The sequence below is a fragment of the Schistocerca serialis genome, chromosome 6, assembly GCF_023864345.2.
Source record: "Schistocerca serialis cubense isolate TAMUIC-IGC-003099 chromosome 6, iqSchSeri2.2, whole genome shotgun sequence".
NCBI lineage: Eukaryota > Metazoa > Arthropoda > Insecta > Orthoptera > Acrididae > Schistocerca > Schistocerca serialis.
Genome location: NC_064643.1, coordinates 228438269 through 228459853, shown reverse-complemented (window position 1 = coordinate 228459853; position 21585 = coordinate 228438269). Strand labels below are relative to the sequence as shown.

The window sequence follows — 21585 nt, the reverse complement described above, 5'->3', positions numbered from 1 at the left end:
GAATGACAAACCGACTAATAGAAACTTGTGCATTAGCTACTTCATACTCACTACCATCATTTTTATCAGCAGCCCAAGTTACACTCTCCAGCTCACTTGAGTCATCATCGGCTTCTGAAACATCACCTATGTTGTCCGAAAGATCGTCAAGTTCTGCACCATTGTTCAAGAGTTCTTCAATCTCTAAGTTTGACAAGCAATGTCTGTTAGCCATATTCACTATTTATATGTTTTTAAACATGCGAAGGATGCACACAATAGCACAACACAGCACCCGACATAGAACAAAACAACCTTTAACAATACTCCGAGCATGTGCGCAGTTCACGTCACACTGCTACCATTCACAAGAGATTGGCGTGTGCTAGCCATCAACAATGCACTTACAACAAGCCACCGAGCGCGGTGGTGCAGTGGTTAGCACACTGGACTTGCATTCGGGAGGACGACGGTTCAATCCCATCTCCAGCCATCCTGATTTAGGTTTTCCATGATTTCCCTAAATCGTTTCAGGCAAATGCTGGGATGGTTCCCTTGAAAGGGCACGGCCGATTTCCTTCCCAATCCTTCCCTAACCCGAGCTTGCACTCCGTCTCTAATGACCTCGTTGTCGACGGGACGTTAAACGCTAACCACCACCACCACCACCACCACCACAACAAGCCAAACAATTAGTATTGTCACTTACAAATCTAAAACATGTGTTTAAATCACAAATAAATAAGTTGCAAGTGATGAACGTATGACATACGTCTGTCGGATTTTACAGATAAAACATAGTGAGCATATCTAGTACGTCTGTCAGCTCCAATGTGTTAAGAAACATGCATATTAATTCTGCAGTGACCCTCATTTCCTTCTTGTTAGAGTCTTAACAAGCTTGTACTCTGCACCAAGATATATTTTTGGATTTAGGCAGTATATTATGTCAATAGTATTGCAAGTTACGTAAAAGTTTATTAGGACATTTTTTCCAGTCTTGCTGTTATGTGAACTTTATCTTCCACTGATTTCAATACACCTACATTACAGTTGCTTCTTTCTCCCCTTGCCTATTTAGTCAATATTTTAAAGCATGATTTATAGGTAATAAGTTACATGAACTCCTCTCTATGCAATGTGTTTGTTATTGTATTATCGGTGATTGACTACAGGTTGGCATATTGTCATCTGCTGTGAGACAGAAAACAGTATTTTACAGTTTAATATCTTTTGTTCCACAAACAAAATTGTCTCTTTGTTTATGACAAGTTAAATGAATAACTGGAAGTTTTATGACAATTGTTTTATCTAGGATATGTTCTCAGGCTGTCAGTAGACCAGAAGCAGCAGAGCTGAAGACATTTTCTGTCAGTTTTAAACATTTCTAATGCTTTACTTCATGCCTTATTAAGAAAGTTTTATAATTAAATCTACATTTAGTAGTAGAAAATCACTTCTCTGAAGGCAAAAATTCAATTTTGACTAATGACATTGTCTCTTTAACAGAATTACCATTTCACTGAGGAACAGGAATGGGGCACCAGACAGCCATTTATTGCAACTAGTGGCATGGATACCAAAGAGCAGTGGTCTGGTTTATGTGTACCAGAACAACATATATTATAGGCCAGCGGTACCTGCAATTGATGTGGAAATTGAATTAACAAATACTGGCATACCTGGCCAAATATACAATGGAGTCACAGATTTCTCCTACTATGGTAACAATGCTGTTACCATTTCTTCTAGTTATAAATAGCTGTAAGTGAGCATGGCTAATAATGGTAAAGGTTGTGATTTTCTCCACTATGTGTCTGTTGACTTCTTGCATTATGACTTGCACCTGAAATACAATTTTGTCCTGACCATTATGGCATAAGGTCATCAGACTTCTTTTCTACAGCAGTCTTGAATAGTGCTGGGATTCAGATTCTTCAACATAATATTGATTCTCACAAACAAATAAGAAGAGTTTCTTCAACAACATCTCCATTTATTCATCTATGATATTACAGAAAATTCTTCATTACAAGGCTAATAAGATGCAAAAATATTACGTATTTTATCTTGTCCAGATTTTAAATAACAGTGATACAAATAAAAATTGTACAAACTTTAACTGTTTTTTCAAGGATCTCTCACAGTACTGTTACACTGAGAGCATTTAATTTAGGCTTCTCTTGATACTGCAATCTGGGATGAGAGTACTCAGAGTGCAGACACTTCATGTCATAGATTTACTGTGATTGCTGCCTTACCTTGGAGATGTGGGATATCTCTCTGTACATTCATCACTTGCAAAAATACATAACAAAACTCCAAAACAATTGTGCCCTTCCAAATATTAGATCATTATATCATTTATAGTTCACAAACATTGTCCACTGGCCAAGCAGATGTAGGGTTAAACCTTGAAGTGGGAACGTTTAAGTATCACCATTTACATGTCAGTCGTGAAGTTACCATAGCTGACTTTACTGTTGCACCCCTGCACTTTGTTCAGGATATAGCCTATGGTGACACTGTGGTAAAGGGAATTGGCAAAAATGTATTCATTCTGACAAATGAGTGAATGAACAAATGACAAAAATTAAATCATATCACAATGTCCATTAACCAGTAATCATGGTAATTCTCTCTGCATAACAGTTCCACTCAAACATCAACTCCAGAGAGTGTAGACTCCTTGGTGATGAGCATGTCATCTGATTGTGTGAGCAGAGGAAAACAGTGGATGCATGTCTGGAATGAAACGAAACTTTTTCTTGCAATTGCGAGGCACTGTGTGTTTTACAGACACAACGAAGTGAAGGCGGTAATGAATGGAAAATGCCTAACAGACTTCCAATGTGTCTGTGGAAAGTTCTCATTAAACTCGGCCCATGTGGTCTGCAGATTGAAGTAATACATTCTCAAAAAATGCATCTGTACTCTACAATGGCTCAGTTTGCACTGTCCTCACTACTTTTTTGCTGATCTGCACCCATACGTGCCACATTTTGGCAGAATTTTGCCTATCATCAGATATGCACACCAACGGACATCTGATGCAGCTACCTTGGCCTGGCCATGAGTGGCTCTGTCCATTCACACATTTTTGTGGCACGGCTGACACACAGATCCTCTCTTGAAGAGTGGACTCAAAAGCTGCGAGAAACTGTAGGCATCCAGCTTGTGTGACAGATGTTTGGGTTTTGCATGCTTTGTTGTGATGTTGGTGTTAGTGCGATGTAAGTGGGCCAGTCAGTGGCGATAGGGTAGTGGCACATGACATCAGCATATGGGTGCATGGTGGGTGTGACCTTGTGCAGCTGGCTAGTGTCAGTAGTGGCAGGAGCTCTGTCTGTGAGATACATGAAAAACTGTCATCTCAAAATTAAAAAAAAGCTGATAATAAAAGGTTACAAAATAAAGTGTTCAAGAGTTTCACTGTTCAAAGCTCACAGGCATACTCGGTCATGGGAGCATGGTGCAAGATTCAGTCTGGACTCAATGTTCCAGCACAACAGAAGTACAGAGATCACACAAAGTGTCTATACTCACGTGAGTATGGTGTCATCACATGAATGCAGTTCACCAAATTGTGATGGACAAGCCTGACAGTGCAGAGGGAGATGTCTAGATCACAGACACAGAAACAGAAACCCAGTGCAGAAGTTAATTCGACCTCAATGCCCGATGACGGAGAGGCACTGGGACACGAATGTGAGTCTCGGAGTTGCAACAGACAAGCTGCTGGTTACATGGAAGATGGTTTCCAGAACTCAACTGGAGACAATGTACTGATGACATGGCCACTGGAGACAGGATGTCTACAGCAGGTGACAGACAGCTGGGGCATTGTTATGATGCAGCACAGGCATTTGAAATGGTGCAGCGGCCAGAGTGCATGATGTAGTCTGTTGTTGGCTGTGGTGGGGCTGACCTGGGTGTTTGTGGAGAGCATGGCCTTGGCAGCTGTGCATGCTGGCTGGTCAAGATGGGGTGGACCTGTGGCACATGTGGTGGTGTAATGACAGCTGGTGGTGTGCATGCCACATTGGCAGCTGTAGATGAGGGCTCTGTCTGACTGGTGATGGAGGAAGTGTCATCTCTCAACAAGTCTTCTGCTGTGTCAAAGAAGTGAATGGTGGCAGGAGTGGTCAAGATGAAAGCCAATTTGACTCAGTTGGTTGACACTTTGATCGGTTTAACATTGCATGTGATGACAAGCATTCTCTGGCTGTGGTTGATGACATGGTGTGGACCCAAGTACAGCCACCGAAGGTGGTGGCTGTACTATGTCTGTACACAGCATGACACATATACAGTGCTGTAGATTAGCATGTATGAACACTTTGGAGGTGCCATGCCACATCACTGCGTGTGGTCTGAGGTGGGCCATGTTAACACACAGACATTCTGTCAGTGGAGGGTCAATGCATCACACAGTGATGGTACCTCCTCCAAAAATCACCAGGGTTGGCGAGAGATTGTCTGTACACATAGTTGGCAGATGAAGCACCAATGTTTCCTTATGGTGTTACTCACAGGCCATGCAGCACCAGCAGGAATGCATCCATCCAGGCAGCATCATGCCAAGTTAGGGCAGCTTCTAGTGTTCGATGGAGCTGCACAACCATGTTGTTAGATGCTGGATGGTAGCTGGTAGTTCTATGTAACTGCACACCACACAGTCAGGTGACATGTGAACAGTGCACAATCATTCAGGGGCCACGATCTGTTGTGATGTGACTGGGGCAGCCGAAGAGTGCCATCCAGTTGTCAATTAAGGCTTTGGTGATGATCTTGGTGGTGATGTCTGCTAAGGGCTTTGCCTCCAGCATGCATGTGAAGTGGTCTACCATCATCAGCATATAACACTTGGCTTGGGATAGAGGGAGCAGGCCCTCGATGTCAAAGTTGACTTGTGCAAAACAGATTGTCACATCGAGAAAGGTGCCAATGGGTGTGCCTCCCAACTTTGGCATGCACTGCAGGTGCATGCCCATTGACGGCAGTCTTTTCACAGTCCTGACCAGACGAAATGTGAGGCCATGAGTGACATAGTGGTGTTGATGCTGGGGTGTGATAGTCCGTGGACATGGTTGAAAGCATTGTGCTTGAGTATCTGTGGGAGAAATGGGCGGTGTGCGCCTGTTAGAATGTCACACCAAATTTTAGGGGTGCAGCTGGGAATGGGCACTATCTCGAGCTGTAGGCTGCTGGAGGTGTCATGGCAGAGGCTGTCTGGTTGTTTGTCATTCTCCTCTTCTTGGGCAGCATCCTTGAAGTTCACAGGAGAAGTGATAATGGCACAAGTGCAGGACAAGCAATCAGAGATGATGTTGTCAATCCAGAAATATGGCATATATCCATGGAGAACTGCAACACATACTCCAGCTGCCAGAACTGACATGGTGTAGACTTGATGTTATTGTTTCAAAATGCATTATTTAGGGGCTTGTGAAAATTACGAATGAATGAGCTTCTACCAATGGGCAGAAGTGTTTTACTGCCTTTACCACTGCAAGCAAGTCATGATCGTAAGCACTCCATGTGCACTGAGACTCCGAAAGCTTCCGCAGGAAGGAACCGAGTCACTGCCAGCTGCCACTGACATGTTGTTGAAGCAGTGCACCTATGGCTAACTGGCTTGCATCCAGTTCAGCATCATGCACCAGTGAGTGAGCATCTTCACTTATGGGAGGCTTCATTTGGACTTAATAAAGCTGCTCTCCAGTGCATCCATCCAGTTAACAGGGGCCCTTTGCTTCGAGGTAGGGAAACATAGTACCAGTCAGGGGTTCCAGCACTGTGATGGCGGTAGCAAATGGCCCCAATAAAAATTTATCATGCCAATGTAGCAGCATAATGTCTTTGTGCATCTGTGGATGCAGCATGCTCAAGATTGGCTGTACCTTGCCTGGTAAAGGTATGGGTCTGCTAGGGGTGATTAAATGCCCTAGAAATTCAATTTCCATGACCCTGAATATACTATATGAGGGGTTAATGATGATGCGGGCCTTGCTCAGATGCCAAGAGATGATCATTAGATGGTGACGGCGGAGTTTGGGTGACTTCAAATATGCGAGAATGTCGTTAAGGTACATGAAACACCATTGTAAGCCTCATAAGATGACATCTAGGAAAGGCTGCCAGTTGTGGGTGGCATTTGGAAGGCTAAACATCATGTATATGTTTCCAAAATGCCCTAAGCGCATGACAATTGCTGTTTTCTGAATGTCTTCAAGTGCCACAGGGATCTGCATGAACACCTTTGAGCAGTCAGGTTTGCTAAATATAACTGAACCCATCAATGCATGACTAAAATCCTGCAGATGTTGTACTGGATATCGATCAACATTTAAGGCACGATAGTCCCCACATGGGTGCCATAAGTTATCTTCTTTGGTACTAAGTGTAGGGCAAATCACCATGGGCTGCATGATGGTTGAACAATGCACTGTTGCAACATGACCTCAAAGTCAGCCTTTGTTACAGCGAGTCACTCGGGCACAAGACAACATGGATGGCATGAGGTGAACAAGCTAATAAAGACTATGGAAATTCCTATAATACCTCACCCTCTCCCTTCATACTGTATGCATGAAATAAGCATAAGATTAATCTACATGAAAGTGATATATGGATTAAAGGTAAAGGTAGGGCTGAATATATGAAATTTAATGGTGATTGCACAATTTATTACCGTAAATAAAGAAAAGACACTCACTACACATGTAGTCACAATGAAGTGGACTGTCAAAGGTTTGAAATCCCTCTGTTCCCCAGTTGGGTGATTGAGCTCTGTTCAGTATGTCTGCGTGCGGTCCAAGGGCCTTCACTGGTTTAACACTAAGAAGGCGGACAGCCATCACTGACCCATTATTTTCAGATTTGTTGTCGAACTGATAAGTAGCATGTTTGCAATGCTGGCTAATAAGTCATAGAGGCCCAAGAAATCTGCACCCAGGATTGGTTAATTCACATCAGCCACAGTAAATGCCCAAGGAAATGTGTGGCACAGTCCATGGTCCAAAGTTCAGTGACGTGTGCCATACATTATAATTATTGAACTTTTTGCCACCATAAGAGACAGTGCCTAACTCTTCCAGTGGTCTCTTAGCATAGATCAGAGGAAGACAGACAGATCAGAAACCATATTGACAAGCTACTTCACACTGCCAGCCCATTCCATCATGAAGAGACACCTGGATATTGCTCTGTACCTGGGTGCTCCTAGGCCCAGTTGCAGCTGGCATCTGGGTGCGAGCAGGGAGACAAATACTTTGTCACTTCGTTGCTGAAGGGGGAATGATATCAGCAGAACCTGCCTCTGTCCGTGAGAGTGCCAACTGGTTGGCCGAGTGCTGAGTGCTGCCACCTGTGTGGCCAAGTCCTGAACTATGTGGGGCAGGTTGGAATCTATACTGGTGGCTGCAGGAGATGCAAGATGCTGCAGAGTCAAATTTGCCGGTGCAGCTGTGGCATTGTCACCGCTGCAGCAGTGGTATTGGGCACCATTGCCAATGCATCGTGCTCCCAATCAGCCAAGTCTGCAATGGAACGCATTATGTTTGTTTGTATGGCAATAACTGCTTGCACTTGTGCTGGAAGGCTGCACATCCAGATAGCACACAACAGTGATTCTGGAACCACGTCGGGCTGTGTGAGGTTCTACAGATGATGCAACAACTGAGATGGCCTCCTGTCACCACACTCCTCTTTGTGCAGCAACTGATGCACCAATTGCTCCTGTGATAATGAAATTCAGCAGATTAACTCCTCTTTTGGCCACTTATATGAAGACTGCATTGGCAGGGAAATGATTATGTCCCATGCCTCGGCCATGTACTCTTGATGTAGCTGGCTCACAGCATGTCCGAATTTGGCGAGGTTGCTGGTGATGTTGTTGCTCTGGAAAATCGCCTTCACTTTGCTGAACCACACAACTGGTTCATGAGATTAAAATGGTGGCAGCCTAACCAACACATGTCCTGTGCTTGCTACTGCTCCCATAAGAGTGGGAGCTGTTAATGTGGCTGAGCCTTGTGCAGCCTTTCCTCAGATAGCTCAGGGAGGACAGAGACCATGCAAGTGGAGAGTAGCTGTAGCCTCACTCTCCAGTCTCTGATTGCATGCTAGCAGCTTATCAATTGTCCGCTGACTTTTGTCTACTGTCTGTTGTCTTTTACAGTTCTTCCAAAGTCATCATCTTGCTTTAACACCTAGTTCACAATGGTTTATTCCAAACTCATTCTTCGCTTTAAGTCAAACAATGGAAAATCCAGGATGTAATGTAACAATATTATGAGATGGAAAGTTGCTACTCACAACACAGCAGAGATGCTGAGTTGCAGATAGGCTCAACAAAAAGTAAGTGTAAGTGTTAGATTACTAACAGTGATGAAAGTTCATCACCATCACCAAGCCCAGCGATCATGTCGGAGCTACCAGTCAAGTGTGAACATGTAGGTATCGCCAATTACCTGTCAGTCGCACAGTGAGCAGACTTTACTGTCACACCCATGCACTTTGTTCAGGATATAGGCTATGGTGACGATGTGGCAACAGGAATTGATAAGTACAATTGGCAACAATGTATTTATTCTGTCAAATGAGTGAGTGAACAAGTGATAAAAATGAAATCAGGTCACAATGTCCATTAACCAGCAACCATGATAAATGTATCTGCATAACAGTTCCACTCAAACATCTATCCCAGAGGCTGTACACTCCTTGGTCATGAGCACAATGTTCGACTGTGTGAGTGCATGAGAACAGAGGACACATGTCCAGAAAGAAACTAACCTTCTTTTCATAATCACGGGGCAACATGTATTTCATGGATGCAACAAAGCAAAGGTGGAAATGAATGGAAAGCACCAAACAAACTTCCATATGTGTCTTTGGGGAGCTTGCATTAAGCTTGTCCCACATGGTCAATGGATTGAAGTTACAGATTCTTGAAAAATGCATCTTTCCTGTATAGTGGTTCAGTTTTTTTTTTTTCGGCTGACTCATGCCTGTGCACACCACACATTGCCAGAAGTTTGCCTATCAACAGGTATGCATATATGCACACCAATGGATATCTAAGACAGCTAACTTGGGCTGGCCATAAGTTCACGAATTTTTTGCAGCAATGCTGCCACAACCTCAATCTACTGAACTGTTTTCATGTAACCTTTAAAAACTCACATATTCTTCATGGCATTATAATTATGAACAACACTTTTGACTTTTATGATAAACTGAGAAAATGCTTTTCAGAATTTTGCAATGGCATTACAAGTAAAAGATAACGTCTCCCCATTACTAGGTAAGCTGATAACAATAATTTCAGTTTATTGATCAAATTAATATGTTCTAAGTAATTTTCAGACAATTCATTTAGTATTATTTCACAGGATGTCTTGTCAAATGTACTACTTATAAAGCTGCAATCTTCCCAACCAATTTTTGGATGACTAAAGTCTCACCCAAATGACAGTACAATTGGGAAATGCTTGTATTAAAAATCTGAGATTTTTTCTAAAGTTTTCAGTTATGTCTGGAAATAAGTCTAGTAGTCTATTGAATGATCCAATTATAAGTTCATGTTTGCCCTTTATACTGTTTCTTGCCCAAATATTGTCACATATTTCATGTGTTAGTCACTGCAAGTGGATGTGTGTGTGCTGCACTCCGTATTTCATGTTGTTTATTTGAGGTATACTGAGGCAAAGTGGTCATCTTTGGCACACTAGTGTAAAAGATGACAAAAAATCTGGTAAGTGCAAAATTCATGCGATTTGCATGTTTGATCTGCAAGTTTATTTACCTGTATTTATGTATAAAGTCAACTTACCGTATTTCTTTTTCCTCAGAGTAAAATTGTGTGTCAGATAAAATTGTTTCAAAAACTTAGATCCAAAGACTCCATGTAAAATTTAAACACATTTTTCATCTTGATTTTAGCAATACTCTCGCAGGTATAGTGATATATTGTGTAGTACGGGGTGGGGCAAATGAAAGTGGCCCAGAGAATAGAGTTCCAGGGTGCAAAGAAACACAGCAGTGGAAAGGAAATACAGTACTAACCTGACTCATAGCACATGTTGAAAGTGACAACCTTTTGTCTCTCGGCACTTTTGGGCCCTGGTCAGCAAGTTGATGAAGGCTGATCAAAGCTGGACTGCTGAAATTGCTGCAGTCTCATCCGAAATGTTCTGTTCCAGTTCTTGAAGACTATGAGGATTGTTGTGATGCACCTTGGACTTGAGGCCTTCCCAGATAAAATAACCACACACTGATAGATCAGGTGGCCTGAGAGGCCAGCTAGGGCCATGATCAGATTGACCTCTACTAGCAAGTCCATCACGTGTGAAGATTGTGTAAATGTGCTCCATGGCTTGTCCGGCTGTGTGGGCAGTTGCTCCATCCTGTTGGAAGTAACTGTAGGTCTTTTTCTCCTCCATTAACACTGCCACAAATTCAAGAGTAATCATATCCACCCATCCGGGCCACTTTTATTTGCCCCATCGTGTACCACATCATCAATTTTAAACATAATCTGTTTTTCTCAGAAAAGTAATAAAGTCTGTAGTATTATATCATCAATTTCAAACATAATTAATTTTAAAATGAAACTTTTGACCACAGTACACTCATTCAAAACCAACAGTTCCTTAATTTCATTTTATATTTACATGAAAATAGTTATTGTTTTGAGAATTATTGTATGCTTGCAAACAAATAATTTTGAGAATTTTGATAAATTATTAGTGTTTTGCATGACCTGTTTGTTACTAAATCAGCTTTTATGGTTTACAAGGGGTGGAGAAAACCAATGAGCCTGATTTTTTATCTGCCAAATTTTTTATTTATTTATTGTTTTGAAGAACAGTATTGTCCCCTTTAAAGTAGCTCCTTTCAACAGCTATACATCAGCAGAGTTGTTGTTCCCAGTCTTTGTAGCAGTGCTGAAAGGCTTCATCTGGTAGGGCCTTTAACATGTTGGTCACATTCTTTCAAATATCTTCCAAGCTCCCTAAATGACATCGTTTTCACACATTTTTTCAATTTTGCAAAAAGAAAAAAGCCACAAGGACTCAGATTAGATGAATGGGAGTTGTGGAACCAGGAGAATGCCTTTTGAGATCAAAAACTGTGTCATGGAAGTGACTGTGTGACATGAGGCTTTGTCATGATGCAGCATCTATTTGTCTGCAATGTCCAGTCTCACTCAATTCACCCTTCTACTGAACCCTTCAAAGTACATATTTGTACAATGCTCGTCTGACAGTTTGTCCTAGAGGAATAAATTCTTTATGCACAATAGCACCACTGTCAAAAACCCAAATCAGCATTGTTTTGATCTTTGATTTGGTCTTATGAGCCTTTTTAAGTCAAGGAGATGTTTCAGTGTGCCATTTCTCATTTTGTTGCTTTATCTCAGGATCATACTCAAAAACATAAGACATATCACCTATACCACCTTTGATTACATGATTGAACCACACATGGTCATTGATAATCGTCTCAAGAAGAACAATGTTGTGATGTTTTTCAGCAACATTTTGACACAAAACATTCGCATGTACAAATCTTCAGTCAAAATATGAAGTATGATGGAAATGTTTAAGTTTAACAGATCACCCATCATCCTTATTATTAAACATCAGGCTGATCTCACAAAAGAATGCACATGTTCAATGTTTTTGTCAGTTTTTTATGCTGAAGGTCTCTGAGTGAGGTCATCTTCAACATATTTTCGGCCTTCCAAAAATAATTTGTGCAAGTGACAAATTTGTGCTCTTGATAAGAAATGTTCTCCATAGGATTGTTTCAGCTTTACAAAGTTCATACTCGAGAATCCCACAAACTTAACACAAAACATGACTGCATTACATTACTCTAAATTTTACTGTTCCATTTTTTGTAACACATAACAATAACACAACTTCACTGATAGTGCTCTAAAAATTTATGTGATGGCTGTAAGGAGATGAATTTTGGACTGAGCATCTGTAAGGGATGAACATATCAGTCTGCACAAGCAGAACAAACAGCATTGCCAGATTGCTTGCATTGTTGTCAGTCTCACTACTTTTCCCACACATCTCATACAGTAGCAGTAAATAAATAATTTACTGTGGCACATTAGTTTTCTCTTTCAGCAGAAGTGTGCACTGTATGCATTATTTGTAAATTAACACTATTGTTGAATTTGTTAGTGACCATAAGATGAAAAACAGGATGAGAAACAATAAAACTCATACCAAGTTTTTGTTGACGTAATAGATATCTCATTTTGGTTGTAAATCACATTAGATTTAAAAGGCTACTGAGAATGCTTGGTGCACATCAGAATTGTAAATTAAGGGAGAATTAGCAAGCTTAGTTTAAAGTTATTTACTATCTGTTATGTAAAATACACCAGGGACAATGCAGTCACAATGTGTTTGCTGTTCTCGGGCAGTGGATGAGTTGGTTGCCATTTGTAAGCATCTTGTATTCACCCTGACTATTGTCAAGCAATTGAAAGCTACTGCAAGCAGATGTTTCTGGAGGGCTCCTGAGAATTATGGAACAGAGATACCAAAGGTACTTCAAGTACTATCCTCTCCTGTGGATACTGTCTCTTACAACGACTCTCTATCCAAGATAACATGCTGCATCCTCCTTATCAAGAAGTCCTCAATCCAGTCAGAAATTTCACTTCATACCCCATATGATCACACTTTTGCCAATAAATGTGGGTGTGGTACTGATGCAAATGCGTTTCTGAAATCAAGAAATATTGCATCTACCTGACTGCCTTGATTCAAGGTTTTCAGTATCTCATGTGAGAAAGTGCAAGTTGTGTTTCACATGATCAGTGTTCTCGGAATCCATGCTAGTTGGCATTGAGGTAATTCTGCTCAAGATGCCTCATTATGTCTGAGCTCAGAATATGTTCTAAGACAAATCAATTTTAAAGATTACAAAGGGTTAGAAACAATTGTAACTGAAGCCACTAACATCTGGAATCAAACTATCTTGCACTAAAAGGAGAGAGCTTTATTTAATGCAGAGGGTTAGCTATAATCAAGAATTAAAGTGGCACTACAAATAGTATTACAAAGTTCTTTATGGTAAACTGCCTATTGGCTTCTGTCTCGGGTTCTTCGGCCGACGTTCATCTAATGATTTTTCTGACATTTCGCCAGCACGAGTGGCTGGCATTGTCAAAGCTTCACCCTCCATTGCCGGTGGTGAAGCTTTGACAATGCCAGCCACTCGTGCTGGCGAAACGTCAGAAAAATTATTAGATGAACGTCGGCTGAAGAACCCGAGACAGAAGCCAATAGGCAGTTTGTCAACAAGTGGCCACGAAAGCCTTAACAATTTTGTATTCTTTATGGTACCTTCAAAAGGCAAATTCTGTGAACAAATTAAACGCAATTTGGAGCAATATGGTGGATGAAATGAATGAACTCAATAACACAAATGATGTTCAAGTTTTTGATGACAGAAGAAGTGAAACATGTTATATTGCGACAAGTTGTGGTGCGTGCAGTGTGGCATAGGGTTTAGCATCACTGGCTAGCATGCTGTGTGTTGCCCGTTCAAAACTGAGCACCAGCAGTTATTTGTTATTTAGTATTTATCACTTCTGAAAGGTACTTGAAATATCTTGTGTTTGTAATGTTTGTATATTCTGGAATATTTTATGTCAGTATAAAGAACAACATTCTGCAATATTTGATATTTATATAAATAGCTGCAGACTCTGCCCCAAAGTTAGTTCTGTTCTGATTGTACACCAGTGTTCACAATAGATGTGCTATCAGTGCTAAATGTTGTATTTTACTAAAGACCCTGCTTTAGTATTTGGACTGAGTCTGATTGTGATGTGACATTGTTTGGTAGATGCCAGATATTTCAAAACATTTACATTACCATAGGTCCAATTTCGCAATGGAAAAACCGTTGTCTACAGGAACAGGAACTAGAATACAAGCAGTACATTGTTTCCATGATCATTATATTCAGTAGACCAATGGATTCAAAGCCAGCAGTAAGTGAGCTTCATATCAGGCATCTATCAGTGTTTTCTGGAGGTGCCAGTGCATTGAGGAAATCCAACAGAAAACTATCCAACAGAAAACTGACTCCCCAGCATGGTCCCTATGGCAGTTGTGGAAGACCATCATGACCTCACCTCTCTCATACCAAACAGTTAGAAAAGAATACAGCATTTTTTGGCAGCAAGAACAATCAGACCAAGTAAGGATGAGATAACAGTTATGAATGTCAATCTGATACATCAGGAGGTAATACAGAATGTTAAAGATGAGGTATATCATCTTTAGTACCACACTCTGCCAAAAGCTGAAAGCAGCAGGAGGTGTGGACTTGGGCAACTTGGACTTATGCCACAGCCATCAAATGACAACCCAGGATTCAACAAACACAGGTATAACCAGCTCCTATGCCAAGTACAGTTCCGCATAGAAGAACAGACAGTTGTAGGACAGAGGACAACACCCCAGTATGTTGCCATTGTGGATGATCTGGACACATTGAATGTTACTGGAGAGAAAGAAGACAGTTTTTATGAGTACTGCATCACCAGGTGTCAACCATCGCAACAGTTTCTATTTGCAAAAGTCCCCTGCAAATGATTATAGGCATCCAATGTTGAACACTGTATGAGATGTTCTCCAAAGCACAGTAGCTGTTCCAAGTCACCATACAGAGGTACCAACTGCTCACTTGAGGTACCAACTGCTCACTTAGCCACCAATTTCAGGAAAACTAAGTGATGTGACCATCTATGTAGGTGAGTGGGTGTGACCACCACAGATGCAAATCCTCTAGGGATGAGAGTCACCAAGATGTCAGGAAATTTCATTGCTGCCATCATCCATGGCCAGCTTTTGTAGGTGTTAGTCAACTTGGGGTCACCTTTTCTATAATATCAAATGCTTTTTGCTGTCCCCAAAGAAGATTATGTTCCATCATAGGAAATCATCTGTGCTGGAAGTCACAAAATGGGAAATATGTTCAGCCAGTTTGGAAATGTTTTGCAAATAAAGGTATAACTATCAATGAGAGACCACAACCCATTCAATTTGATATTTTAACAGAATATAGTCAGAAAGTTAGTCTCGGATGGGAATTCTTGCAGGCATAAAAAGCAGTCACTGATTGTAGAAGATAAGTGCTCCATGCTGATGAAGCTTTTCCAACAAGCACATTTAACAAAGATTGCTCTGGGTGTTTGTTTGCCATTGAAAATGTTGTTACCCTGTCACCATCAATGACACAAGTTCCAGTCTTCAGTTGAGATGCTTAGTCAAACTGTGAAGCTTTTGTTTCACAGAAAGCTACTCAGGTTCACCAAAGAAATATACATGCCAGTGATGTTCATAATCATTGTAGGTGGTCAAGGAGAACTTTGGATCAGTAATTGTCACACACAGCCACAACTCATTCCTAAGGATGTATGTGTAGAGACAGCTGAACCCTCCTGGGAAGGGCAGCTTAGTGTCACTGATAAAGAAACATGCTCTACAACCACTATGGACAACACAGGAGGGGAACTACAATTTAACTGCCAATAGGATCTTGTCTGGACAAGTAACAATACAGATTAGTGATAGCTGTTCTGCATTACTTTATGCATGCTTTCAAATCTGGAGTGGAGAAAAGACAGCAAAAGTGGCCCACATCAATGCTGTGGATTGTTAACCAGTTAGCCACCTCTCATTTAGTGTCACCAGCTGAAAGATGGATAATCCGGAAGAAAGGGGAGAGGTCACTACAAGATGACATCACTGAACATTCAGAGAGTCCTTGGTCCTCTCCTGCAGTCTTTGAGAAGGAGTGCAGCACATAGCACTTCTGCATCGACTGGCAATGAATGAACAAAATAATGATGGAAGATGTCTGGTCATTCCCCTACACTAATGACACCCTGGACTGCTTGAAAGGTTCAAAATATTTCCCAGCCATGGATATACTGAAAGGTTACTGGCAAACTGAGGATGACAAGACTGACTGAGAAAATTCTGCTTAATACTTGAGGCCTCTAAGAGTTGTAAGTTATGTTGTTTGGACTACATAACATTCCAGGTCCTTACAGCATATGATGGAAACCTGCTTCAACACCTACTTTTCAAATATAAGCAAGTGAACTCTAAGTATAGATACATCTCTTTCCTTCACATATTCTCAGAGCTGAGGTAGTAAAGAGTACTGAAATACCTCTCTGATAATAACATTTTAACAAGTCAGTTCAGCTTCTGCAAAGCTTCTCTACTGAAAAAAATAAAATAAAAAAAAAAAAATAAAAAAATAAAAAAAAGTTATCCAGTTCACTTTTTCTCTGGTCTTTGTGAGGCATTTGACTGCTTAGATCATGAAATTATGTTACAAAAACTAAAGTAGTATGGCATTCAAAGCATTGCTGTTGCATGGAGGAAATCATACCTTAACAGTAACAACAGTAGGTCACATTAACTAATGACACAACATGTAAAAGGCCCAATTCACTTTCTACTCCAACACAGCATGGCACTCAAAATGATGAACTTTGTTTTCTAATCTGATGCTGAGCCTCATTCAACAAGATTTTTCACAGCTTTCAATGCTCCATTTTCAAATCTGACTGTATTAGGCATCAACACACTATAGTACTGCCATCTAAAGAAGCTTGTCTTAATTCAGTGTCAAACTGTAGTAGTTGTATTGAGAAATACGTTGTAATTATTACATCCAAGTTAGTAGGTCTGAAATGGCTTCTTCTTCACTCACAGACCTTTCTGAGGAAGAGACTGTAATGCTTTTAGAGGATTGTCTATGTGAAAACGAGAATGACAATAATTTTGATGACAATAATTTTGATGATGACAGTGATTCATTTGTGAACAGTTTGAGTGAAATGATGATGGAATCAGTCCAACCTGAAGAGCTTCAAAAATATCACAGAATGAAAAGCTTTGTATTGTAACGCTTCTGAAAATATAATTGAATGAAAGCATACATTTGTTTTAATGTATACACTAATTTTCGATCAGTGGTATCACTGTTGTGGTGCTGTAATCTACTTGCCGCCAGGTGATTTTGGAAATGTCCTGTGTCTGCATTACAGAGTGTATAAGGTTAAATATGACATCTCACAAGGTTCAGGTTTGGCCCACTTCTGTTTTAGGCCTACATAAGTAATTAACATAGGACATTGGAGAATTAATAAAAACTGTGAAGTTTACTGATGATACCAGTATAAACACATTCATATCAGGCTTAACTAGGAGAATAATGAAGTAGGCTTATAAATGATTCACAGCAGAACACTTTAACCCCTAATATTACTAAGACTCAAATTATACAATTCCAAACAAATAAAAATGTCTTACAGGTTCCAGAAGTAGGGATCAATGGATAATAAATTGAGGAGGTGCCAGCATACAGATAATTTAACCAAAAAGCTCAATTCTATCTGCTTTGCACCAAGAAATCATACTCATTGTGTTGGTCTGCAGATGGGATTGTTAGCACACTTTGCAAACTGTCCTATGTCATAATTCTCTAAGGCAATGCAACTAAAGTAAAAAATTATCTACTCTATGGAAATGTGCAGTAAGAATGCACATAAAATCAATTGCTAAATTTCTTGCATAAGGTCTTTCACAGGCCTATGGATTCTTACATGTACTTGTCACAGCATAAGCTCACTTGACTACATATTAATCACCCCTTATAAAAGAGAAAACTGGTCATTTTGAAGCACCGTAAGTGCTGTGGAACTTGTACTTTGCTGTCATATGACTCTCCATCACTGTCGTAAATCATAGCAGTGAAGCGGTGTGTATATGCTATTTAGCTGGAAGAATGTAGCACAGTATGATGGGCTGATGTGAAAACTTGACAAAATGGCTAAAAGGAGCTAATCGCATTTGGATGTGCCAATGACCACACAGTGAATAAAGTTGCCTGATTTGTCAGTGTATTGATGTGGAGTGTCTATCTACAAGGAATGGTGTGCCATTTGCAGCCTTGTAACACAGTAAAAGAGCAGTGGTAAGAAAAATATCCTAAGCACATGGACTGAAGACAACTATTAAGCACTGCCAATGACAATTGGATTCAGGAATTGGTGCTTTCAGGGGTGGAGAATACAGATCCATCACAACCCATTTTTCAGTGAACATTACAAAATGAACAGCATGCAGTGGAATTTGTTAAAAGCTGTTGCCCACAGCAGCACATATAGTTACATGTCTTCAGTGGGTCGAACAACACAGAAACTGAACAGTACCTTACTGGAGGTGTGTAGAATGGCCCAATGAACTATTACTCTGCCTCATTTCAAATGATGCAAGGTGTCTTGTGTACCTATAGTCCTATGAGTCATTTTTGAATGAGGGTGTTTATTTCAACATTCTTGGTAACCAAGTGTTGCCCTTTCTTCTACACCTCCATAATGAGTATACTGTGGACAACATTATTTTTCAAGTTGACAATACCCATGTTCACTGGGCAGCACCTGGTTTGGCACTCAGGCACCCAATCACAACTGGACTGGACCTCTAAATCATCCAATCTTAATCCCATTGAAAATGTTTGGGACTACCAAGTTTACTTCATTCTTTAGAAGTCAAAATGTTGAAATATTTGAAGTTACCAAAAACTATTAAATATTTTTGTAATTTTTCTATGTGGTAATTTTATGGTGTAATGCATGTAAAGTCAGTAAAGCTCTTAATATTTAGATACTAGTGTCAAATAACAGCATGTACGGACTTTTCAGGTATCTTAGCATACTTATAATTATATCCTATGTATTGTAGCATGGAAAATGTAACATTTATTAATAACACAAATGGAAAACACAATAACACAGAAAAAGCACAAGTCCAGAAGCAATGTAATGCCAAGTCAGTGCATGTGTGCAATACCAATACAACCAGAGAATAATCCAAGAGAAATACCAGTAATGTGAGCAATGACTGTAATCCAAATATCAAACAGTGGTGTTAATAGTAGAATGCCTGCTCCTTGCTATGGCTGTCCTTTAACTGTTAGTTAAGTCAGAAATTCTTGCAAAAGGTGTGGAGAATAGGGCAAGTCCACTGTGTTGTATATCACTCCTGTTAGTGCAGCGGTGGCAGGAGGGAGGAAGGAAGGAAGGTTACTGTTTAACATTCCATTTATATCAAGGTCATTAGAGATGATAGTGACAGAAGTGCTGCCAGTGGTGCAACATGGAGAATATTGTCTTCACTCCCTGTGTCAGATACAGCACTAAATATTTTAATATTGTCGGTGGTAAAGGTGAACCTTAATTACAGATACAAGAGGAACACATAGTAATTACATGAGAGAATAACAGTATTCACTAAAACTTGCTATCCTCTTTGCAGTCTTCATATAGAAATGTCATCATGTATACAATACTAAGTAACCCACACACAGATATTTACATATATGCTGGGCACACACAAATAGCTCGACAAAAACCTGAGTTGTGTAATAAGAAAAGCAGCAATTTCTTGACAGTATTGACTTGTGTATGTAGACAAAAATATGCTTAGTACTATTTTATGTGTACAAGTAAACACAAAAATTCAACAATGAATAATTATTTGTAAAGAAACAAAAATAGTATTGATATGCAAGATGTAAGATGATCTATGATAGCTGTATTGTTTTATTGATGTATTACATGTCTTAAAGCTGTTACTCATGCCACAATCTATAGAACAAAAGGTCTGCTTTGAATAGTCATTCATGGTACCTAGGATAGAATTATGTGTTGTGCCAACAATAAGAACACGCATCTAGCTGTGCAATAGTTTCAGCATTAGTCTAGTGAAATTTTCTGTTCTGCCAAATATTGTTACCTTTATCATCTAGTACTGTGTATGACAGAGGAGTTATATTATGTTTTCACTTATTCTTAGTCTGCTTATTATTCCAAAAATGTAAACTTAGCAGTAGATGGATCCAGTAATATGTATTGTTTTATTTCAGGGTCTATATTTACAAATGAGAAAGCTTTATGGATTTCGCCAGATGGAAAGAAAATTGCATTTGCTACATTCAATGACACATATGTAGCAAACCTTACAATTCCAGTTTTCACACATAATAGCTACAGGAGTAATAAATATTCACGAAATTTTACAGTTCGTTATTCTAAAGTGAGTACAGCACTTTTTAAAACTATTCCAAGTAATAATTTTGTCCATTTGTCAGAACTGACATTAATGAAATTGTAGACAGGGTCATCCCAGCCTATTGTCACTCTCAGTGTTCTGAATTTGGAGACCAAGAGACAAAATCGACCAAGCACTGTAAAAGTTCCATTGCCAAGAGACATACTTAGAAAGTAAATACCTCCATTACATTATTTTTATTCATGATCAAATACTATTCTCTCTAGACCACAGACTTAATTATATTTACTTCACATATTTGAAAAATGCTAATTATTGTAATTAATATGTCATCACAGTGAACCTATTCTCTCCTCTGTATCATGGATAAACAATGATGAGATTGCATCAGTATGGCTCAACCGACTTCAGAATAAGGCAAAAATATACAGATTTAAATACTCAGATTATCGACATATCAATGAAGTAAGTATTTCCTCAAATATCTTAAAATTCTTGTACTTAGTAACTTATCTGACTGCTTATTTTCTGTGTCTATAGATCCTTTCAATATCAGAAGACAAAGGATGGGTAGCATTTGATTCACCACCATTGTTTTCGTGGAAGGGTGCAAAAATGGTGTTTATAATTCCTCAAGAAGAACATGGCATTGGAGAATATTCACATATTGCTGCAGTACACTTAAAAGCAAATATGTTCAAAAAACTAACAAGAGGAAACTTTAGTGTAACAAAAATAGTTGGCTGGGATCAGTCCCATCACCTACTGTAAGATAAAAATGAAGAAATTAGAATAGAATATTTTGTTATAAAATTCTGTCAAAACTGCACACAGTAAGCGTGAGTTACTTTTCTTTCAGGTACTTTATAGCAGTCCATGGAAGGTTTCCTGTTGTGCAACACCTATACAGTGTATCTGATCAGATGGAAGGTGCACCACATAATCCATTGTGTCTTACATGTGATCAGAGAACAGTTTACGGAAACATGTTTTGTTTACATAATGATGCATCATTCAGCATTAATGGTACATACTACATTTTGAACTGTGCTGGTCCTGATGTCCCAGAAATTAGCTTCCACAGCAGGGTAAATAAAATATTCAATTATCTCACTTTGATATGATAGTTCCACATGTGCAGAATATGTTTCTATGCCATCAAAGTTAGAAAATAAAAGCTTTTTGAAATTTGTGTGCACATTTTTAAGAACTTATCAGTCACTTAAATATGATCATCTGGAGCTATGTTAACAGATACACAGATTAAAATCTATCAAAGGGAAAATCCACTTGAGAAAGACTTGCTGCTCATCACTTACCCCCAAGAGGTGAAATTTCAGTACTACCGAAAGACTCATATAAAAAGGTGGGTCCCTCTCATCTTGAAATCTGAGTGACCTTCCCTTCCTTTTTAACCTTCTCTAACCTATCATTACTCCTTCCAGAAGAATGAACTATTAGTTCTAAAAGG

At 39.6% G+C, this 21585-nt stretch overlaps 1 protein-coding gene across 2 annotated transcripts in view; it reads left to right on the top strand.

The window, feature by feature from the left end:
* The window catches only part of LOC126483803 (venom dipeptidyl peptidase 4-like), a 185928-nt gene that overhangs the window by 122369 nt on the left and 41974 nt on the right, over positions 1-21585 (top strand). For both annotated transcript variants that reach the window (XM_050106984.1, XM_050106983.1), the window contains exons 7-12: positions 1489-1703; positions 19969-20138; positions 20217-20326; positions 20453-20579; positions 20655-20881; positions 20974-21202. In XM_050106984.1, the coding sequence (XP_049962941.1) occupies positions 1489-1703; positions 19969-20138; positions 20217-20326; positions 20453-20579; positions 20655-20881; positions 20974-21202 (1078 nt within the window). The remainder of the gene's footprint in view (positions 1-1488; positions 1704-19968; positions 20139-20216; positions 20327-20452; positions 20580-20654; positions 20882-20973; positions 21203-21585) is intronic.